General features: G+C 44.6%; 1 protein-coding gene across 1 annotated transcript in view; it reads left to right on the top strand.

Moving 5' to 3' along the window:
• The first annotated feature begins 14,512 nt into the window (after positions 1-14,512).
• The window catches only part of LOC310795812 (ephrin-A5-like), a 92,832-nt gene continuing 81,936 nt past the window's right edge, over positions 14,513-25,408 (top strand). The window contains exon 1 of the mRNA XM_083657901.1: positions 14,513-15,317. Coding sequence (XP_083514027.1) covers positions 15,187-15,317 — 131 coding nt within the window. The 5' untranslated portion in view covers positions 14,513-15,186. The remainder of the gene's footprint in view (positions 15,318-25,408) is intronic.

The raw sequence follows: 25,408 nt of genomic DNA, 5'->3' as shown, positions 1-25,408 counted from the left end.
CTCTCTCTGTCTCTGTCTCTGTCTCTCTCTCTGTCTCTGTCTCTCTCTCTGTCTGTCTCTCTCTCTCTCTCTCTCTGTCTCTGTCTCTGTCTCTGTCTCTGTCTCTGTCTCTGTCTCTCTCTCTGTCTGTCTCTCTCTCTCTCTCTCTCTCTCTCTCTCTCTCTCTCTCTCTCTCTCTCTCTCTCTCTCTCTCTGGTGAATCAGACCCTTGGTATTGCACAGGGCAGCAGCCTATAGGAGTGTGTGTGATATGTCGTTCATACCTGCGATGAGATAGGGATCATTTCTGGATGCGTGTGACACTGGGCTCAGCGTCAGGCCAGGAGAAACAGGCACATTAGAATGCACTGCTGTGTATTGTGCTGGCACACACTGCCGCCCTACTGACCCTAATTTAGAATGACACCATTGTCTTGGGGAACACAGGCGTGTATCATGCATTAATGAAGTGGGACAGGCTCTTTAATAGCAGGCGAGATGAGGTGATTAGAGCCCGTGGATTACTCTGCCTGCCTTGTCACCTCCATGCACGCACTCATATGCATGCACACACACACACACACACACACACACACACACACACACACACACACACATGTACACACGCAGACACACACACACACACACACACACACACATGTACACACGCAGACACACACACACGCACATACGCACGCACATGCACTCATATGCACGCACACACACACACGCACATGCACTCATATGCACGCACGCACGCACACACACACACACACACACACACGCACGCATGTACGCACACACACGCACACACATGCACGCACGTACGCACACACACACACATACACATACACAGGCACACACGCACGTACGCACACACACACACACACACACGTCACGCGCACACACACACACACACACACACACACACACACACACACACACGTACATGCACACACACATACACACACTTGTACACACACACACACACACACACACACACACACACACACACACACACACATGTACACACACACACACACACACACACACACACACACACACACACACACACACACACACACACACTGACCTGACCATGACACCCAAACAAACACAGTGTGAGCAGGATTTACAGTAAGCAAAGCTCATGATGATGGGGTTCAGTCGGGGTTAATCTCGCTCAAGAGTGATTAAGGATTCAGGGATTCATGGCTCTGTAGGCGAATTCAGTAAAACTTCATTGATGGCTGTCAAACTGATATATCATTCAATAGCGACAGGCAAGTCCAAGTTTGACATGGTTCTGGCTAGAAGTTTGGCCACAGGGAGAACAGTTGAAAACTTGCCAGGTGGTTCACACTGGCCCTTTTATACCCTTGGGTTGATTAAAGTGCACTGTCCCTGTGTGCAAATGTACAAAATGAGTAAATCAGTGAAATCAAAGTAAATGTGGTTAGCAGCTCAAACGAGGCATATTAGAGAGGTCGATTTTAAAATGTCATTAGAACGACTATAAAAAGTGTTTTTCTTCGTGCATGTTTCTTTCATCCTCCAGAAGAAGAGAGCTGGCCTGCAAAGAGAGGAACTGTGATCCAGGCGCCCTGGAGGGCAGCAGGCCTGTGAGCTGGAATAGATCAGTGTGTTTTGAAGGGACTATACAGTGAGATGAATGGTGACAGACTGTGTTCAGTGTCTTGCTAAAGGTTTATACAATCCTCTTGTGTGGAGCTCCACGAGGTTCCACAGTGGTACTGTTGTGATGATGGGGATTAGTTAAACCAGCAGACCAACCTGAGTCTGTCTCTGCGCTAATGGACAACACTCCAAAATCCCACCGCTCATGTTTACATTTTCCAAAGCTGGTTGAACTTCTTTTTTTTTTACTTCTAAATTCTTTAGATGCTGTACCTTTATGTCTTTCGTGTGGGGAAGACACCTACAATATCATGTCCTTATGGGTTTCTTAATGTGTAAACGATTAGTGCAATATAAACCCTATAGATCATTTCCCCTGGCCTCCACTATGTGGCGCAAAGAGTCATGTGTGTAAACCTGAGCCATGCAGCAGTGGCCTTCAGCACTGAAACCTGGGAGGGAGAAGACAGCCGAGGTTCAGACATGCTTGACACATAGCCCACAGTGTGTGACATTATACAACAATGTTGTATAATGTCACATGTCATGCAGGAGAAGGTGAGGAGGTATGAAATGAAAAAAAGCAGTTTGGTATTTCATAAAGCTGGCTTGTCTTGGGCTTGTCTGGCACACAGGGTTATAGACCTAACTGTATAGACTACTTGGAATTCATTCATTACTAAGCTACTGAGTCTTACAATTTTGGTTTCCCTAAAACAGAGGCAAATCTCCAGTTGGTTTGAGATCATTTCACAGTTTTTAATTCAATTCAGCCAGTTTTGAGAACTGGCTGGGCAGAATGTGGCAGATGACACAGATCATGAGCTTCATGCAAATAAATTTATGAAAAAAGTTTATTTGCATTGGAAACAAGTCGAATCTCTGTATTATTTGCAGATTTTAAAGTGGGAAAAAAAAAAAAAAAAGTCAAAATAGGCATATAGAAATAAATTAAATAACCCAAATTCAAATGGAAATGTCCCTATAGATTACATAATCCTAATTTAGTCCACATTAGCCACGGACCGCCATTTAATATGATACGATGTTGTCTCTGACCCAATTCGGAGAATATTTTTGGATATGATTTTGCCCAGATTTCCATGACTATCTGCATTATAGGCAGAGCGATAACACAGTGAAACCATGATCAAAATAGTCATTTTTCTACATTCTCCATTTTGTGCTAACTTCAACTTTAACAAAATAATCCTCAATTTGCTGCGGACCCCCTGGAACCCGTCAATGACCCTTGGTGGTCCCTGGACCCCACATTGAGAACCACTGTCGTATTTTATAGGTTAGTTAGACTAAATGACTTGACGCAGTTTCAAGTATTTTAACTTTGTTTTAAAAGCTGATGCTTTTATTGAGAGTGACTGTTCGCTGTGGAAATAATTTAATGAAATGACTGAGTCCTGTCTGCCGCCCTAAGAAGCACATATAACCCCCCAGGAGGAGCACATATAACCCCCCAGGAGGAGCACACACTCTTAAAACTACTGGGCTAAAAAACAACCCAACCTTAACCCCCCCCCTGGGTCACTATTGGACAGGACACATGGTGGGCTGATTTAGCCCAGGTGCTGGGTTTTACTATTTAGCCCATAATACTGGGTTGTTCATTTGACCCACCTAGTGAGTTACATTAACTCTATTGCTGGGTTATATTAACCATACATTGGGCTATTTGCTGGGGTGTTCATTTGACCCAACCTTGAGTGAAATTAACTTTATTGCTGGGTTAAACATTACCCATATTCTGGGCTATAATAATAATAATAATAATAATAATAATAATAATAATAATAATAATAATAATAATAATAATAGTTATTATTATATAACTATTATTATTATTGTTATTATTATTATTACAAATATTATTTTGTTTGATTAATAATAATTTCCCATAATCATACAAACACACTATACAAAAAAGGCCACTGTAAATGTGCATTTAATTACATTTTACAAAATGTACAGCTGCACAAGGGTACACACAAAGCCATGTACCTCTAATGTGGCTTTGTGTATACAGGCAGGCTAAATAAACCAACAAACAAATCACATTGCTCAGGTTTGGATGCATATAATCTCAGTATATCTAATTTCCCTCAGTATCTTGCAAAATGGCTGTATATAAAAACACCAGTTGATGGAACAGCTTCTTAAACACAAACAGTGAATAGCATAAGCATAGCATAAAATCAGTGTATAAAAAAAATATAATATTGTAACGTGGGCTTTGGGGACCACCAGGGGTCCTTGAGGGAGTTATAACTGATGAGTTGTTAAACTTCAGCATTATTTCATTTACAAGACGTTGACACAATTAGAGAAAGTATAATACTGCAAGTATTTAGATTAGATTCTCTGTTCTCTCTCTACCTACATACCGTCATGGGCTTCTGGACAAAATGATATCTGACAATAAAAACATTCTCAGATTTGAGTTCAAGAGACTGTACATCTCTGTAGTGTACATCTAAGGTCTGTACATCTAATGTGGACTGAATTAGGGGTCCTTGATATGAAAAAGGTTAAGAATCACTGCTTTAACACACACACACACACATATACACACACATCTATATATCAATATGTATATCTATATATCAATATCTATATCTATATATATCTATATATATCTATATCTATATCTATATATAGATATATATATATCTATATCTATATATATATATCTATATATATCTATATCTATATCTATATATAGATATAGATATATCTATATCTATATCTATATAAGTGCAGGTTGAAAACACTTGTCTTAAAGAATCAGATGGGGTCTCATGTCCGTCAATATGATACACCGCATGCTGGAGAAATTCCCAGCTGGGGAGGCACCGCTTGGTGTAATTGATGTCAAACACAAAGAAAGTCTTGAAACAAACATCTACAGCCTCCATCATAGAGTCACTGTTTCGATGCCGTGGCCTGAAACATGGCACGTCTGGCACGTTGTCATCTTTTTCCCCATGATGGTGAAATCACTGGGTTGTCTGCATTATCCCCGCTCTGCTCACCTGCTCTGAGTTTTAGTCCACTTCAGGGCATGTCTCGGAGGCACAGCTGTGGTGACTGTGGTAGAAGGTAGATCCATCGCGTTTACACTGGGCAGCAAACAGACAAGAGGAAAAACATTTATTGGAATGCACTTTTTCCCCTCCAATGCTCGTATATTTTCCTGAGTGAAGGCATGAGTAGGAATAAAACACACATTTCTAACTAGAAGAACGACCGCACTGCGGATATATGCCTCCGCCAACAAGTGAGCAGTCGACATCCATGCATGTCCAGACTTGGATGTTTGAGCCAAATGTGAAGAAATTCAGGCGTTACTGAGAGATTGCATCGAGCTTGAAAATGGCATTCGTGAGGTCACAGTGACCTTGACCTTTGGCCACCAAAATGTATTCCGTTCATCCTTGAGTCCACATGGATGTTTGAGCCAAATGTGATGAAATTCAGTCGAGGCGTTCCTGAGATATTGCGTTAACGATGTAGAAAATGGCATTTGTTAGGTCACAAATTTAATCAGTTCATCCTTGAGTCCAAGTGCATGTTTGAGCCAAATGTGATGAAATTCCTTCAAGGCGTTCTTGAGATATCGCGTTAACGAACATGAGACGGATGTACAGACAACCCGAAACCATAATGCCTCCGGCTCAGCTATCGCCAGCGGAGGCATAAATATGAGTCTGTGTCATCTCATATGTGTGATCTCATATGTGTGATCTCCTGACAAAGAGCCAGGGGTTAGTAGTAGTATTAGTCACAGTGAGAATGAGACTTCACCTGGCCTGGGCGGAGAGGCTACTGTGCTTTTGTGGCTGCTGACATGAGTGAAAGGACAGTCTGGCTTGGTGCACCTTGCATCATGTTCGGATGGACAAAGTGGCATTTATCCCAAAATTTGCAGGTGGGAAAAGTCCTACAGAAAGAAAAACAAGACATTAATTTTTAAGCAATTTAGCTCCACATTAAATTAAGTCTAATGCCTTGAGTGATAAAAAAAAATGCCTTTGTCCCTTTTTTGTTTGTTAAAAAACTCACTTGCACTGCATTGTCGAGTGATGGTACTGGTACAGACACTCGTCTCCACTTTTGAACTTGCAGAGCTCCAGAAGCTTCTGTTTCTTCAAAGGTGCACCGTCCTCCTCCCAGGGCTCAGTGTACATCGCATCTTCTGGGGAGAAAAGAGGAGAGAATGGAAGAGTGAAGGGATAGGAGGACAGAGATGATCTACAATATAGATGATAGATGATTAGCTAGTGAGGGCATTTATCTGTCTGTCTGTCCCCACATTAGACCAACCACAGCTCACACTGCTACGTGCATGACGTCACAAAAGATACATTTGACATCAAACAGAACTGAATCCAAAAGGAGGCACAAGCAATGCTCAGCCCACCAAAAATGTTAATGTCTGCAAAAATAACCAAGCAAATATTAAAAGAAAAAAATCTATATCTTAGTTTAATGTAGATGCAAAGGAACATGCAATCAGCCTGCCACAAAACGCATCCCAGGAAAAGACCTAAATACCAACCTAAATTTACATGGGAAAAAATCGCCATGCACGGTGTTTGCATCCCTGTTTGTACTTGCTCAGTTCTTTGTACCATTTAATTTCTCAAGCACATTTAGCAATGTGCCTGTAATATGTGTTATGTTGAAGTAATGCTATGCCTAAGTTATATTGGATTTTAGAAATCCATACACAGATGCTGATTTTGTTGCAATGTTGTTATTTTTTCTATAGTGAAGTTTTGAGGTAGGCGGTGTTTTCCCCCTCTATAGGCTACATCTGTTGGTCTTTGCTTGGCTGCAGAAGCCCAGAGATTACTCCAGACCTAAGCCCCTTTTACACAGCCTGTGAAAGCCGCAATCACTGTGGCATCGTTACGCCTCGCCTCCTGTCTAAAAGTCACAGGAACGTAATAGAGTGTCATTTTGTTACGCCTTTCGTTCCGCCAGTGGAGGTAGTCATAGCACCGAATCGACATCTGTCTTAAAAAGTCCCCGCGGGAAGACAGATTGAAGCTCAGCTCATTCATTAAAAAAAGAAAAGAGGAAACCACCTCACACAGCAAGGTGAAAGGCATAAGTGAAAGTAAAAAAGTAGCCTATACGATCCACGACTGCAACAGGAGGAATGCTCCGTGCCTACAGTTTATGAGTAAGTAGGTTAGGCTATTCACAATCTGGGACTCTGGGACAGCCGTACCTTTTTTTTAGGCTTCCTGTACAGCGTGAATCTTCCGCCCGGGACTTCTGCCTCCGCGCAGTGCACTTTTGTTGTACCGGTGAATATAAGAGTTCCGTTCCTGAACGCTAGTGAATATATTATATACACATTTTGACATTTAGTATTCAAAATAAAAGCGACGCAATGTATGTTTTTAAAAGGCACCGCTGCGCGGAAGTGGAAGTCCCGGGCGGAAGATCCGCGCTGTACAGGAAGCCGTTACGGCTGTCCCAGAGTCTATTTACGTGCCGAAAAAGACTCTGGGTTCGCAGATTGGGCTATTTATGCTCAAACAATGTTGACATTAGGCAAAATTAATGGACATAATAATAAGCTTAAAGACCTATTGCCGTTTTTCTCGCAATACCCCCGCAGAACTGCAGTCTGTCTAGCCTGTTGTACAGTATACAGTTTATCAGTGTTTATGAAATGCATCAGTAAGCATTGTGCTCTCATAATAGAGCTGGTAGTCAAATAAACTATTAGAAAGTTAACATAAGTAATAATAAATTAATGAATAAAAATCTGATTCACTGAAATAGACACGGACACAGAAATAACATTATTGTCCATTTGTGCTGAGGAATAAGACGACTGGGGGAAAAACCTACCAATGGCGTCTCTGGAAGACAGTTTGGGAACACAGGTGGTAGCAGGCTTCCCTTGGGCATTCTCTTTGCGAATGGGCGGGTGGCTTAGGTCGTCCTCCCAGGACCTGATTGTGGCAGCCAGGTCGGCAAACTGGCCTTTCCTGAGACTGAGTGAGGATGCAGAGTGGGTCACAACTGGTGGGATGGGAGGGCACAGTTCGGAGTTGCAACTGAGGTGCCTGAAACGGTAGTAATATGTTGTCTCAGGCAGTGGTTTGCGAACCCAAAGGGGCGAGACAAAATCTCAAGGCACACCTATATACTGTATCCGTGCAAAATAGCCTCTAGTCTATAACGTGTTATCACTCTAAACATTTTTTATGGCAAATACAATTTGACAAACAACTATTACTCATGAGATTGTTATTAACAAAAGAAAATTCAGGAATTAATTTGAAACTTTGTAAAATTACTACATCAAAGCAGTTTTTGTATACTGTAGTTTTACCTACCTGCGGCATGTTGGCTGTGCGTCCTGCGTGGGCGATGACATTGATGATGCTAGATATAGCGTTTGGAGATGGTGATGGCGTTTGCAGACGCTAGATAGCGTTTGAGAGGGAGATGGCGCCTGGAGACGCTGGATAGCGCTTGGAGATGGGGATGGCGAGCAACGGGAGTCCTATCTTGACCACAGGGTTCCACGATGACGGCTCGTTCGGCAGCCCAAACTGGAAGGGAGAGAACAGGTGAGTGAGTCAGCTGGCCAGGCTAACAGATTACTCACACGCAAGGATTCAGGATCTAGGAGATGACCTCTCCTTTTCTGATGCATTGAGAGCATTGATCCTGTGCTTACTCCAAGGGCTGTTTCCCCCCGTTGTGGTCCCGTCTGTGTCCCTTCGCCCCTCGGGTTTGCTCGGCACCACCAATCCCGAAAAATGCCAGCTGCCGCCAATTACTTCACTCTGCAGCTCGCCCCGAGGTGCAACTCGTGCAGGAAGTGATGTCACTCAACTGGAAGTGATGTCATCAGGCGCACACACACACACACACACACACACACACACACACACACACACACACACACACACAGAGGCATAAGACTGATGATGTCAACACTGATGTCATAAGGGGACACACACACACACACACACTGACGATGTCATCAGTGATGTCATAAGGGGGCACATCACATCCAAATGCTTAAGTCCATGTTGTACACAACCAAGTCATTAAACCAAATATCTGTCCATACCATCCCCAAAATATAGGCTAGTCTACATCATCCACACACACACACACACGCACGCACGCACGCACGCGACTAAATACATTACTTGCAGCTGTTTTTTCCTCCACTAAAACATGTCTTCCCACCTCCTGACTCCTTGGATCAGAAAACAATCCATAACGTTATATGATCAATACCTTGTTTGTATCGTCTAGATCATAAAATCACTGCTAAACATTTAGCGTTAGCAAAGTTGCTAAAGGCTGAGGTTATCTACTCCCCACCCGATTTATTGTCATAGCTAGCTAACGTTAACATCAGCCTCTTGCAATTATAAATTGGCTAATGTTACTCACCCATCTCAAATAACCGCATTCAAGACATCTCGGACTGCTGTAGCATTAGGTAGTCTCCAACTGCAGGGCAGAATCACCATTGTTAACAAAAGTAAAAAAGCTTGTCCACTCGTTTTTTTTAGAGACAAGTCAGTCACTAGCCAAAATTAGCGTTAGCTTGCCTTGTTCCTCTCTGATAAACAAAAATCCATTCAATAACGTTAATGCTATGTGTTGCTGTTTTGTTTGTTGTTTTTACCGTGGAGCCGAACCCACAGAGTTCCCATCCACTCCACAACATGCGAACCGGTAATATAAAGTTAAAAACATAGCAGTTATGCTATGTAATGCTACACCCATGGCAGTTTCACATAAGCTGTGTTGAGTCGACAGCAGTGCCCGGATCTAGGTTACAGTAGGGAGGGGGTAGCCTAGCTACTGGCTAGCTACTGTCAGGCCTCCTGGACATGTAGCAGCCTTGAAGTGTGTTTCTACATCCCGTTACACACAGAATGAAAGCCACTAAATCCCCCATGATGCCATCAGTGAACTGAGCTCATGCTTTTACCACAACTTATTTAAAAATAATATAAATAGGTATTCATATAACCTACCGTAAAATCCTGCTCACTTCTTAATATGGGAGAGGAGGGAGACAAGCTGCTGCTTCCAGAAAATTCCACTGGACTGAGGGGCCGGCGGGAAAATGAATGGACCAGGACATGGGCCAGAGTAGCCCAACCAGATGTCCAACCGCAAAATACCCCCTTAAAGCCCTCTTACCCAATCATATTGGGCTATGAGCAGCCCAAGAGTGTGTTTATAGTACCACAGCTAGCCCAGAATACTTGACCCAGGTGAATAGACCAACTATATGGTTACACAAACAGCCCAGGAGTTTTTACTGTGCATATAACCCCCCAGGAGGAGCACATATAACCATGTTGCATGTTGTTTTTGTAAGCGGAACGCCCGTCATTCAAAATCCAAACCAATGAGACTGTGCACAACCATGAAACTGTACACTGCAAAAAATGTCTATCTTTAGTTCAGTGTTGGGTGTAAGCAGGATAAAGCCAGCAACAATTTTTGGGTTGGGTTGTTTCAGGTTGTTTTAGCGTTAGGGTTAGCGTTAGGGTTAAAATCGTTAAACCGGAAGTCAAATTGTGGCAGATTGTTGCTCACTTCACGGAGATGAAATAATAGACCATATAAAAAATATGGATGGAGTCACTGTGACGTCACCTATTGGTCGATCACTGGACAGGTGACCTGTCAATCATGCCCAAAACAGTCTTTTTCTATTGTCTATTTTACTCTAAATGGGTGAGTTATATAACCCCCCCCCCCCTAACAGTTGTCATGTAAATTGAAATTAGCTATATAGGCTATAGACAAAAACCGTACCAAAACCGTGTTTTGGACTAGGCTGTAAACATGTTTAATCCTGTTGTGAAGTTGGGCATTTTAACATGGGGATGAATGGGGAACGACTCTCTTCTGACGCCAGCCTCGAGTGGCCATTCGAGGAACTATGATTTTATCACCTCCGCATATAGGCTTCATCTGCCCAAACCCCAAGCTTGCCGTAATGTCGTTGAAATGAGCATCTCTCATTCTTATAACTTATTTTAATAGCAAGTTCTTAACCATGAAAGACCCTCTGGGGGCGTGTGGGTATAGTGTTGTCGAGGTAAAAGCACTCACCAACCACCGCCGAGACGCGGGGTTGATTCCCGGCAGCGGTACTTCCGGCCTGGTCAGACGTTCCTATCAGACACAATTGGCCGTGTCTGCGGGTGGGAAGCCGGTGGACTATGAGTCCTGGTCACTGCACTAGCACCTCCTCTGGACGGTCGGCAACTGGGGGGTGATAGTGTGATCCTCCCATGCGCTATGACCTGCTGGTGAAACTCCTCGCTGTCAGGTGAAAAAAAGCCGCTGGCCACTGCACATGTATATCGGAGGAAGCCTGTGCTAGTCTACGGCTCTCCCCAGATCGGCAGGGGGGGCGGGGGCAACGACAGCGTGGGGAATTGGTCAAGTACAATTGGGGAGAAAATGGAAGAAAATTCAGAAAAAAGACACTCATCCCTTTCATTCTTATAACTTGTTTTAATAGCAAATGATTAACAATTGAAGACATTCCGACCATTTCATCCTGATAAATTATTTTAAGAATTAATTTTCTCCTCGAAAATGAAGATTGATTGACAGCTGCCATGTTGTGATATGATTGGTCGAAATGGCGTTGAAATTATAGTAATAGCTGATGGCAGTATACATTACTGTTATGAATGAAATCTTGAAAATTGATATTTTTTTTGCATATATATTATTAAGTAGGTGCACTGAATACCCAGGTATCTGAACTAAAATAAAACAATAAGTCATTTTACCCAGGTATGTGAACTAAAATAAAAAAAACATTCATTTTTCGGTTCAGCTCGTCTTTAATATCAAGTTACTAACCATTAAATATAGACACTCTGACCCTTTCATTCTTATTACCTATTTTAATATCAAGTTATTAACCTTTAAATACCCTCTGACACATTGTCACAATCAACATCACAGGGTTTGATATTAACATGATGAAACAGCGCCCTCTAGTTTGGCTGTAATAATGTGACAACCAACCCCTGAGACAACCAACCCCGGTCTCCCCTATGTTATTCCTCCTTGCTAAAGGAGAAAACGTAAAAAATTCACAAAGTGGACGCAAAGCGCATCTCATCTCACTCCATGGGGGGGGGGGGGGCTTTGAGAAATGAGCCAAGCAGGGCCGTAGCCAGGGTTCCGAAATAGGGGAGGTCCAGCAAGGGGAGGCAGATTCGGCGGCGCCCGTTTTCCCCCCTTTTTAAGCCATATTTAGAGTAATATATCATTTTAAATCAACATTAGGATTATACTGTTGTGATGTCATTATTCAGTATATTCTCTTTCATGTCACCACCTGCTCAGCTCTCCTGTCAACATAATTGTAACTAACAAACACAAACTGTTTTAGCCAAATTCATATCAAAATGACACCTACAAACACAGGTACACAACCCAAGCCGTACACAACACACAAAGTCATCATCGATAATAAAAAAAACATACAGAGGGACATTTATTTATTCCTGATAGGAACGATTGAAAAATAAAATAAAATATATTATGTTGTTTTTAACTTTACACCACCTCTTTTTGTTACTTATTGGGTCATGAAACTGAAACCATGCATATAGCCACCTGCATACCTGACTTCGGGAGCTTGGCAATTGGCATCATGCATGATTAGCCAGTAGCATCCCAACGTGTCACACAGGTAACATTACTTAAGAGACAGACTAGACACTTACTTTCTTGGTTGTTGCTAAAAAATCTGTCAGTGTCACTCACTGTCTGTCGTTCACTCGCTCACTGTTCACTCGCTCGCTCACCTTCAATTATCTCGCCAGGCAGACAGACAGTCATCACTCACCACCATGCTGCTGCTCTCTCGGAATCAAGTTACCGCGGACGCGGCATCAGATGACTTCCTGCCTGACCTGCCTTTCGTTTCAAAATAAAAGCGATCCCGTGTTTTTCATGCTTTTCCATGCAGATTGTTTTATAATTTTTTTTTTTTTTTTTTTTTTTTTTCCCTCTGAAATATTAGGGGAGGTCCGGACCTCCCCGTCCTCATAGCCAGGGCTGTAGTGGTGGCTAAACGCACGTAAACGGTGTTTACGTACCTTTTTCAATGCTCTGCAGCGTTTAGGCACCTTTTAAGATCGTTTACTCACATGTTTAAATCGTTTATGCACACTTATTATTGCACAAGTTTTAACACGTTCGCGTAAACTCCGTTGATGCGGAGACCACGCCAAGCACGTCACACACCAAAAGAAAAGAAAAAAGATTAGTCATGGGCATGGCACTGACCAGGATCTCCGCGAACCGTAGCCTATTTTTGTGGAGCGCTCCGCGGGAAAGGTACACGGCCCCGGTCACGTTGGTGCCTTTATCGAGCTGTGCTTGCCTGCCCAGACAGCGCTCCCTTCAAACAACTTAATGGTGCCATTGTGCCAGCGATGCGCAATGTGCATTTGGAGAGCTGAACATAGGTAAGGTTGGTTAAAAATGTGTGTCCGGAGTGGGGAAAATCATATAGGCTCACCGTTTTACAACTGAAGAGTGAATCACTGGTGTAAGAAACATGATTGATTTCCCTCTGATCAAGTAAAGTTTGTAACATTAGGTGCGTGCGAGTCGACTTGAATAGTCCAGGTGCTAGGCTACTGTATAAAGCCAATATAATACGACCATGTTGAAAACTATCTAGAAACATACTGGTGTTTGTTGTGCCGAGATCTGTATAAATAAATATTGGCTGACTAAAATTTAGTGGCCAGAGTGGCAGAACTACTTTTATTTCCATGTACAGTATGTTGTCTACCTATCCTTGCCCAATGTGTTTGTGGACAGTTTGGTATGGTATGGTATGGTATGGTGTTTATTCTTAATCCCCGAGGGGAAACATGGTTTGAATTATATATTGGTATTCAAGAATCACAGATTAAATCTGTCTACACACTTTTAGCTATAAAGCTGAAGCTGACAATCACAGGTACAGTGTGTATGAGAGAAAGAACTATATTACTCTTCAAACTGTATATACTGGGTTCATACAAGGTCCTTTAAAGTAGGCTACCTACTGTATAATTTAACTTTTCATACCTGGAGAAATTCAACAAATGTTCAATAAATACATTTTATATTGATTGTTTAGGCCTAATTATTTGTAAAGTCACAACACATTAGAGATGTGTGTAGTTCATTTTGCTCTCAAATGCACCAGGTTGATGAATTTTACTTTAAAATGTAAAAAAAAAATCTTCCGGGGGAGAATCCCCCCGGACCCCCCTTGAGGGGCAAGGCCCATCCCATAGCCAGCTACTTTTTCTATCTGGCTGGCTACTCAGAAATGTGGGGGAACCCCCTGATATACCTTATAGGGCTATATGATTCAGATTAAGTTGTTCTATATACTCTCATATTTTGTCTTGTATATCGGTCACGGAAGCTTATTTATCCGCCGTTATAACACTGCCGGTGCCGTGTGAGAAAGCTGCCTCGAGTCAAAAGTATAGTTTACCCACTTTTTTTTTACCACTACAGCACTGCTCATAGCTAGCTACGGCCCTGGAGCCAAGGTAATGTGAGTAAAGAGAATACTTTTTTTACAGTGTTCCCTGCTGGCACAGCAGGAGGGAGGGAGGGGAGGAGGGGAGGAGGGGAGGAGGGAGGGAGGGAGGGGAGGATCAGGATGGGGGGGTCCGGGAGAGCATGGCCGCAGCAGCAGGAGCGCTGACTTGGGGTTGGTTTCTCCAGATTGATAACAACACTTTCCCTGCGCTCTCGGTGCAGCGGGCGGGCTGCTTGTCGGGACACGGGGTAGCTCTGCGTTTACGCACAACAACAAGCGCCAGGTTTGATTTACTTGTGCAGTTAGGACGCAGTCTGTCTGGTTAGGAGCGCTTGGACAGCTGCGCGGGTCCAGCCGGTTCTTCTTGCCTTTGCGATTGAAGCGACACCAAACAGAGGAGATATCCCGAGTTGAGAGGACAGCGAGTGAAGCGACGAGAACGACGGTGGAGAGATTTGCGTTTGTAGCCTACTCCTGCGTTGTAGAACATTTATACGCGCAGTATTTTATATATATATTTCTCAAGAGTTGCGCATTATAGGCTACGTTTTTTCCGGCTCTTTGGGAAATTCATTGCGAGTTGGAAACTGGTGTGCGGAGTGGAGTTCACTCGCCGGAAGATTGTTCGTTTTCCCAATTGTGTAAAGCGACACCAGATCGCATACATTGTGGATTCATGTTGGTATTTGAAACAGCGCTGTTTTCTATTTCTCGAGCGGCTGAAGGGGACGCGTTCGATGCAACGACCGGAGTGAGCAGCACGGACTGAAACACAAATCTCTATTTAATCAAAGAAAAAGGACTGTGTGAATTCACTGTACATTCGTCATAAGAGGGAACTACACCTGTGACGGAATAAAGCGGAACCCCCCCCTGCCTCGCATCACAACATTTCACCGCCACCGTATCCAGCAACGCCGAACCGGGATCAGTCGCTTCTGGCTCGGCCAAGTGTGAGAGCCATGCCGCAGGTGGACATGGTCCTGCTGCTCGTCTTCTTCACCCTCGGGATCATGTGCGTCTACGGCCAGGACCCGGCGGCCAAGGTGGTGTCCGACCGCTACGCCGTCTACTGGAACCGCACCAACATCAGGTGAGTGTGTCACGGTGTCACGCAGCACCCGCCCCGCAGGACGCACCGCACCGCTGTGTGCACCGCATAATGGGTCAACTTCACCCTTGACATTGCCCAGTTAAAGCTGCAGACTAGCCGGGTAGCTGGATAGCCTAGTGGTGCTAAAGGTAAACTCGTATTATATTATATATATATATATATATATATATATATATATATATATATATATATATATACCGGTATATATATATATATATATACACTGTGTATGTATGTATAGGCTATAGGCTATATATATATATATACATACACTGTGTATGTATATATATACACTGTGTATGTATATATATATATATATATATATATATACACTGTATGTATATATATATATTTATATCTATATATATGTATATATATTTATAATAATGATATAATATGAGTTTACCTTATGTGTGTGTGTGTGTGTGTGTGTGTGTGTGTGTGTGTGTGTGTGTGTGTGTGTGTGTGTGCAATAGGTGGGTTTGCCCCCCCACTTGGTTGCCTAATTGATAGATTGACGGGATGATTACAATTTAATATTTATGCACATTTGAAACATCCTGGTAATCAACTGGGCACGCTGCTGCACATCATAAATCACACTTGACAATTTAACAATTGAAGCCTAATTTATAATCAGGTTTTTCACACATTACAGTCAGACTCTGCTGACGTGCTCAGTGTGGTCCACCACATCATGTCGATAATTAAAGCTACAACACAATGCGTTTCATAAGCACTTTTTAAATAAGAGAAAGAAATATCGCCTGCTGTGTGGAAAAGAATGCTGAGTTGCATCGACTTGGAGCGTCGGCGCGCCACCATAGACAAATAGTTGTCATCCCATAGGTACCTTATGTGAAGTTTAAATCGAGGTGGTGTATTGTTATTTGTCAGTTTGTCAGCGTTTCCCCGGTAACACACTGCTATGCTAATGAAGTATATTTAGATATGGATGTGAATAATTCCCTAACTGTAAGTTGCCAAATGCCACCTACAGTTTCTGCTTCTCAGAAGTGAACCCACTAACTTGAGATAACTGGAGAGCACAGATGACATTAACGATGTGAACCTTCTGATTTGTGGACTAGCTTTGATTGCTGCTTTACAAATGCCACTTATTGTGTTTGTCAGCGGTGTGTAAAAGTGTTTCTCATCCTAAACAGCCTCCTCTCTGCTGTGACTCATGTCTAACACATCAGCACATAGTCATGTTATGACTGTGCCACTTTGTGTCCGCTCAACTCCTGTGTGTCGGTTGCCAGGTGAGCTCTGTACTGGGGCTTTTGGCTGTGTGTCGGTTGCCAGGTGAGCTCTGTACTGGGGCTTTTGGCTGTTTGTCGGTTGCCAGGTGAGCTCTGTACTGGGGGCTTTTGGCTGTGTGTCGGTTGCCAGGTGAGCTCTGTGCTGGGGGCTTTTGGCTGTTTGTCGGTTGCCAGGTGAGCTCTGTGCTGGGGGCTTTTGGCTGTGTGTTCGGTTGCCAGGTGAGCTCTGTGCTGTGGGCATTGGCTGTGTGCTGGAAAGCTCAAAAAAGGTCTATTTGCTCAGGGATAAGGAACAGGTTTGTTGGGCTTCCTTTGCACAGATAGCCTACTTTAAATACACGTCAATACGTTGCTGTTTGTCTTCATAAAGGTCACCCTGAGGCAAAGTGTGTGAGTTGTGGGAGGTAGAGAGGAACTTGCAGGATATGAACGATGCGCGAGCATCAAAGGAAGCGGATGGTGTTCCTGCCTACTAGCACTTATCAGGGGAGTGATAAACATCTCTGGAACAGCCACGGTCTGTCCGGCTCACACAGCCTAACACTGTTTTCTTGCATTTTTTTTTGTGCCTATAAGGTTCCCAGTTCCCAAGTCTCGCTCGTCGGTTGCCATGGCCCCCCTGTCCAAGTGTCCCTATCCAAAACCTCCGCGCCCCCTCCCCCCTCCCTCGGCCCACGCTGGGGCAGACAATGCAGGGTAACACAGGGGTATTTCAGCGGTGGCCAAGGGCCCAGCGTGGTGAGAGATACGCACATGCTGAGGTCACACACTCGGTAGTAAGCAGGCAGGCTTGTGGGTTAAGCATCAGGGGAGCGGGCACAGAGGGGACCGTTGTCAGGGTCAAAACCGGGGCAGTACCGCAGCCAGGGCCATGCGGGGCCCAGGGACGGGCCACGCTGCGAGGCACCCTGCCTGGGCTTTGTCCGAGCAGAATGGAGGGCTCTTAAATGAGTAACTCTCTAAACGACTGTCTCCTTTTCTCATTCATGACTCTAATCTAAACCCGACGCGGGCTATAGAATGTCACCGAGTGGCATGCTAAAGCTCGGGCCCCCTGACCCCGCAGTAGAACCTATAACAGTATTCCTTAACCAGATCCCGGGGCCCCGGCTCCCCCGCTGGTTAATGTAACCATACTCGGGCGTTCCAACCCCTGGGTCCCGCTGTGGCATATTCCCAACTTCCAGATGACCTCCCCTCTTCCCACTGCACACCCCGCACCCCCGCACACTCCTCTTCCCGCTGCATTTCTGACCAAAGTGGGAGGGGGGGGGGGGGGGGGTGGGGGGGAGCAGGAGGGGGGGGGGGGGGGGGGGGGGGGAGCAGCAGGTCCATACTCACTCAGCCATTCATGAAATCCCTGCAGGAGCTTGGGAATTGGAATGGGAAGTCAAGTGAGTCGTGAGAAATGGAAATGCGACGGTATTTTTTCCTCATGTTTTTCTATTGTTTTCGTCTTGAAAGAGGCTTCTAGTCATTTCACTGAGTGAGCACACTACGCTTTCATCTCAGCAGAACATCTCGCTGCTGTGTCCATGCTCGTTGTGCTTTCATCTCAGCAGAACATCTCGCTGTGTCCATGCTCGTTGTGGTCGATTAGCCGAGGCGGACGGGACTGGAGGCGGAGCAGCGGTTTATCTCTGAGGATCGTTCAGCCATGCTAGTATAGAGCTCTGGAGTCATATAAGCTACTTGGTTAAAAGGAAATTAAAGCTGGAGTGTCTGGAGTGGCCTGTTTGGAGCTGGTGTTAATTCACATGCGTCTTGGGTGATCTGATCACAAGTGACCACTTGTGATCAGATCTCACTCCCCCGCTCTATATGCAAATCAACAAGTCGGCTACAACACTTCCCGTTTGCAAAGAGCAAATGCGTAATGCGATGTTGTTTTTAACCTCAGATATATCGCTGAGAACGTCTGCTGTCACTCACGACACACGTTGTTTCTGAGAGCAATCAGTACACATCATTCAGCATTATGCACACAGGGTTTCCCAGGTCACCAGCGTAAAGTCACCACCCGCCATGCTAAAGATATGTTCTTGTTTCCTTTATTAGTTGTATAGTATAGTGCTCAGTAGCACCAGAAATGTGCAGATTTTTAATTAATTGTAGGCTATTATGCCTATACGTAGATGCATGGAAGTGACACAAATGACATCAGTTGATGGTCAAATGCATCCCAGACCACCTCGGCAAAGTGGTTTGAGTGATCTGATCACTTGTATTTAGCGCTGTCCACTTGTGATCTGATCACTTGTATTTAGCGCTGTCCACTTGTGATCTGATCGGCCAAGACGCGTTTTAAAAGCAACTGTAAACAGCCTGAGAGACATGAAATACTGAGGCACAATTGATATAATGACTCCTAGTTTTTTGTTAGAAATATAATTCTGTCTTTTCAACAGAAAAAAAGAAAAGAAAAATGGCCTTGAATAAAATGTGCCGTTTTGGTATTTATCAATCAGCCATAATTAGTCTGGTTGAAGGTCAGGCTGTTGCTACGCTGCGGTGAGTCACATTTCTTACATCGCTCTATCTATTTTGTCATACATTCATACCTTCCTGACATTATACTCCGGTGTACAGTGTGTTCAACAGTGTGTTCAACAGTGTGTGTGTGTGTGTGGGGGGGGGGTGATCTGTGTGACTAAAGCGCAAATTATGCTCGAGCGAAATCGGCGGCGCTGACTGCGCCGAGGGGGTCGCTGCAGCTGGGCGTCCTCTCGGTGCAGCTCGGCGTAGCTCGGTGCAGCTCCTCGAAGATGTGACTCTGCGGCGTCAACTCCTTGTTGTGAGGAATGAGGAAATGCCATTTCCTCATTTAACAGTGCTTGTCCCTCATCTAGCAAAGCCTTCTGCAGGCTCACTGGAATGAGTTTTGAAATGGAGGGACAATAAAATGTTCCCCCACCGACATGATTGCAAGTTCTTGGTAAACGACATGATAACGTTTTGAACGAGTTACGTTGGAGTATGCACAGTCTCGCTGTCGCCGCTCGTCGGCGGCAAGGCTCCAAGTCGTGGCTGCGCAAAACCGTGCCGGGCGCTTAACCAGCCAATTGTGTTCAGTGTTCCTTTTCTACCTCCAAAATCAAAAAATGTTTCAGTTGGCTACATTCCTGTTGTATAAGTTCATGTCCATCGATAAAAAAGAGTTGCTTCTATTCTCTTCTACTTCTGTTTCAGAAAACTTTATTTACACCAACAATGTTGTTCACAAATGTCCTCAATGGAGAATGACAATTAAATGAACGGAGTGGAGACCTTTATGGGCAAGCCTGTAACATGTTCTGTTTAAAATGGTCTTGAACAAGATACCTGTAATGTTGCTTGTAACACGTACAGTATATTCACACAGTATATCCTTGCCTATTCATAAGGTTCAAAAAGTAATTTAGGCTAAACCCACCACAGCCAAGGACACTTGAGTCTATTTTGGCTGAACAAATAAAGATAGAAAACGGTTTTGACGGTATTGAAAATCATACCGTGTGCATTTCTAAATACCCCGGTATACGGTACCGCCATAGCCTGGTATCGGATCGGTCATAGACTCACGTCACGTACTCGCGGATATCGATCTCGCACTTTAGGCAGTATCGGAGGCATTTCCGATATTGGTATCGGTATCGGAACAACTCTGTTCCTTTTCTTTCGGTGTTAAACCAATGTCGTTTCACACATTGTCATATTTATTGTGAAGAATAATGCTACTAAACTACTACAGTGATAGTTGTTGGCGCTATACAGTATGTTGAACTACTGGCAAAAATCACAATCCACGCAAGGACTCAAAATGTGGAAAAAGGTGTAGAATTGTGTAATGGAAAAAGGGTGCATGTAAGAGAAGTCCGTCACAGATGTTCATTCTCACTCAGTCTGCGGGCCGTCAAGCAGACGACAGAACCCAGTATCTGAGCGCAGTATTTACTGCCTCACTAACAGACAGAACCCAGTATCTGAGCGCAGTATTTACTGCCTCACTAACAGACAGAACCCAGTATCTGAGCGCAGTATTTACTGCCTCACTAACAGACAGAACCCAGTATCTGAGCGCAGTATTTACTGCCTCACTAACAGACAGAACCCAGTATCTGAGCGCAGTATTTACTGCCTCACTAACAGACAGAACCCAGTATCTGAGCGCAGTATTTACTGCCTCACTAACAGACAGAACCCAGTATCTGAGCGAGCGCAGTATTTACTGCCTCACTAACAGACAGAACCCAGTATCTGAGCGAGTGCAGTATTTACTGCCTCACTAACAGACAGAACCCAGTATCTGAGCGCAGTATTTACTGCCTCACTAACAGACAGAACCCAGTATCTGAGCGAGCGCAGTATTTACTGCCTCACTAACAGACAGAACCCAGTATCTGAGCGAGCGCAGTATTTACTGCCTCACTAACAGACAGAACCCAGTATCTGAGCGAGCGCAGTATTTACTGCCTCACTAACAGACAGAACCCAGTATCTGAGCGCAGTATTTACTGCCTCACTAACAGACAGAACCCAGTATCTGAGCGCAGTATTTACTGCCTCACTAACAGACAGAACCCAGTATCTGAGCGCAGTATTTACTGCCTCACTAACAGACAGAACCCAGTATCTGAGCGAGCGCAGTATTTACTGCCTCACTAACAGACAGAACCCAGTATCTGAGCGAGCGCAGTATTTACTGCCTCACTAACAGACAGAACCCAGTATCTGAGCGCAGTATTTACTGCCTCACTAACAGACAGAACCCAGTATCTGAGCGAGCGCAGTATTTACTGCCTCACTAACAGACAGAACCCAGTATCTGAGCGAGCGCAGTATTTACTGCCTCACTAACAGACAGAACCCAGTATCTGAGCGCAGTATTTACTGCCTCACTAACAGACAGAACCCAGTATCTGAGCGAGCGCAGTATTTACTGCCTCACTAACAGACAGAACCCAGTATCTGAGCGAGCGCAGTGTTTACTGCCTCACTAACAGACAGAACCCAGTATCTGAGCGCAGTATTTACTGCCTCACTAACAGACAGAACCCAGTATCTGAGCGAGCGCAGTATTTACTGCCTCACTAACAGACAGAACCCAGTATCTGAGCGAGCGCAGTATTTACTGCCTCACTAACAGACAGAACCCAGTATCTGAGCGCAGTATTTACTGCCTCACTAACAGACAGAACCCAGTATCTGAGCGAGCGCAGTATTTACTGCCTCACTAACAGACAGAACCCAGTATCTGAGCGCAGTATTTACTGCCTCACTAACAGACAGAACCCAGTATCTGAGCGCAGTATTTACTGCCTCACTAACAGACAGAACCCAGTATCTGAGCGAGCGCAGTATTTACTGCCTCACTAACAGACAGAACCCAGTATCTGAGCGAGCGCAGTATTTACTGCCTCACTAACAGACAGAACCCAGTATCTGAGCGCAGTATTTACTGCCTCACTAACAGACAGAACCCAGTATCTGAGCGAGCGCAGTATTTACTGCCTCACTAACAGACAGAACCCAGTATCTGAGCGAGCGCAGTATTTACTGCCTCACTAACAGACAGAACCCAGTATCTGAGCGCAGTATTTACTGCCTCACTAACAGACAGAACCCAGTATCTGAGCGAGCGCAGTATTTACTGCCTCACTAACAGACAGAACCCAGTATCTGAGCGAGCGCAGTGTTTACTGCCTCACTAACAGACAGAACCCAGTATCTGAGCGCAGTATTTACTGCCTCACTAACAGACAGAACCCAGTATCTGAGCGAGCGCAGTATTTACTGCCTCACTAACAGACAGAACCCAGTATCTGAGCGAGCGCAGTATTTACTGCCTCACTAACAGACAGAACCCAGTATCTGAGCGCAGTATTTACTGCCTCACTAACAGACAGAACCCAGTATCTGAGCGAGCGCAGTATTTACTGCCTCACTAACAGACAGAACCCAGTATCTGAGCGCAGTATTTACTGCCTCACTAACAGACAGAACCCAGTATCTGAGCGCAGTATTTACTGCCTCACTAACAGACAGAACCCAGTATCTGAGCGAGCGCAGTATTTACTGCCTCACTAACAGACAGAACCCAGTATCTGAGCGAGCGCAGTATTTACTGCCTCACTAACAAGCAGCTATTAGAGAGAATTCCCTGCTCCCCCTGTATTTAGCTGCTCCACCCGGGTCCATATGGTCGGCTTGCAGGCGTCGCCGTGGGCCAAGGTGTTTATTTGTTGCTGATAGGTGGGATCAGCGGAGAATCAGGGCTGAGTTCCGTCCCTAATCTCCCGAGTTGTTTGTGTCTCCGACGCCATGGAAACCGATACCCCTCAGCATCAAAGCAGCTCATTGGGTGGGACTAACGAGCTGACAGCTGGGGAGAGAGAGGGATTCCAGCATGCTAGCAGAGCACTGGCACCCCCGGGGGTTTCCTCTAAGCCCTGATAATGCCCATCCAAAGCTTTCCACAACACATGCAACATATTTCTCCTGAAGGCAATCAAAGATTTGCTTCTTAATGCCGCCCGGTCGCCAGGATAACATGTCGGCATTGTGCGTTTCTGGAATCCACGGAAATGTAAAATACAAACATTTGAGTGAATAACGCTATAGTACTGATTGATTGATTGATTGATATTTTTATTTAAGTGTCATGCACCTGGGTTCCCAGCCCATATGGGCTTACAAGACACTATATCATATTTACAATCGCCAAGATGGCCACACAACAAATCATAATATACCTTTATACAGAACCAAGAAAAGAAAAGAAAAGAAAGGGCATTTCATTGAGACATTCACTTTCCAGAAACAATTATACTGGGTACAATGTTCCCTGTCTTAGTCGCCAGGCATTTTCTATAAATCTGGCTAAAACAAAAATGTCCTTATCAAAAAGCCAACTCAACATATGACCCTCTGACAGCCAAAAAAAATCAGGATTCTTCAACTGGATTTTCTCAAATAAAGTACTAGTGATGTCATAGATAATGCTATAGTACACATGACGTCATAGATAATGCTATAGTACACATGACATCATAGTCTAATGTCACTGGCGCCCAAAGATGTAGGGGTGGGATTGGTTTAGCGTCTTACAAGCAAGAGATGCTCAACTCACGAGCGACGCACGTTTTGTTTTTACTTTGGGTTTGAACCCCAAACCCTAACCCTAACCTTATATTAACCAACTTGCTTTAGTTGCCTTAAACATAAGCAAAGTTGTTTTGTTTGCGTTTAACATTGGAAAGCAAGTAAAATTCCAGCGTGTTATTCTGAGGATTGGTTTGTTTTAATGTCCTGTAAAAGAAGAAGCTTTTGGGCGAATGTGGTTACATGACTTGCTGTGTCTTGATCATATTGTTCAGAGCAGACGTTACGAGGATGCTTCAGAGCATCCCTCAGAAATGGGAGAGGGTCTTGTGGCTTGTCTCTCCACCTTGTAACCTCCTCGCTGTGACACTCTCACACAGCTCTTAGTGCAGAATGACCTCCTCACTGTGACACTCTCTCACACAGCTCTTAGTGCAGAATGACCTCCTCACTGTGACACTCTCTCACACAGCTCTTAGTGCAGAATGACCTCCTCACTGTGACACTCTCTCACACAGATCTTAGTGCAGAATGACCTCCTCACTGTGACACTCTCTCACACAGCTCTTAGTGCAGAATGACCTCCTCACTGTGACACTCTCACACACAGCTCTTAGTGCAGAATGACCTCCTCACTGTGACTCTCTCTCACACAGATCTTAGTGCAGAATGACCTCCTCACTGTGACTCTCTCTCTCACACAGATCTTAGTGCAGAATGACCTCCTCACTGTGACACTCTCTCTCTCACAGATCTTAGTGCAGAATGACCTCCTCACTGTGACTCTCTCTCACACAGATCTTAGTGCAGAATGACCTCCTCACTGTGACTCTCTCTCACACAGATCTTAGTGCAGAATGACCTCCTCACTGTGACTCTCTCTCTCACACAGATCTTAGTGCAGAATGACCTCCTCACTGTGACTCTCTCTCACACAGATCTTAGTGCAGAATGACCTCCTCACTGTGACTCTCTCTCACACAGATCTTAGTGCAGAATGACCTCCTCACTGTGACTCTCTCTCACACAGATCTTAGTGCAGAATGACCTCCTCACTGTGACTCTCTCTCACACAGATCTTAGTGCAGAATGACCTCCTCACTGTGACACTCTCTCTCACACAGATCTTAGTGCAGAATGACCTCCTCACTGTGACTCTCTAGCCCTTTTCCCACATGCGCTTTGTACCGCAAAATGACCGGTACGTGGTCTAATGCCTGCATGTGAGAAAGGCGCCGTGCCGGTATAAGCGCGACCCCGTCGTCCCCGACATTTCACCAGTCTCTAGCCAGTCAGAAGAGCGGTATGCTCTTAAGGAGACGCAAGTGGAAACGGGTCCAGTCATTTTCCGCGACAGCGGTCCTTCAATCATGGGCGAGGAGTAGCCTACACACGTTGCTTAATGTTCCAGCGGGCATAATCTAATCATTCGCGCACATTAAAGCAAACTGGCGAAATGATCTTGTGATAGCCTAATAAGAGCAGTATGTCAGCTTGCTGATTTCCGAAGGCAACCCCGGACACATCAAACGAAGCCAGTCTGTAAAAAGTGCTTCAACCCGACGCAGGTGAACGGATAAACATCGAACCAGCAACTATTTCTCTCAGACACGGATCCCAACTTCTTCAAAGTGCATCATCTAATCATTCGCGCACATCAAAGCAAACTACTTCCAGATTTCGCTTGTGCATTTTGCTTTCTCTACATACATACAAGCCTTGAGC

This window comes from Poromitra crassiceps (genome assembly GCF_964638095.1).
Source record: "Poromitra crassiceps genome assembly, chromosome: 21".
Lineage (NCBI taxonomy): Eukaryota > Metazoa > Chordata > Actinopteri > Beryciformes > Melamphaidae > Poromitra > Poromitra crassiceps.
The sequence above is the reverse complement of the archived record's forward strand: the minus strand, read 5'-3'. Positions and strand labels throughout refer to the sequence as shown.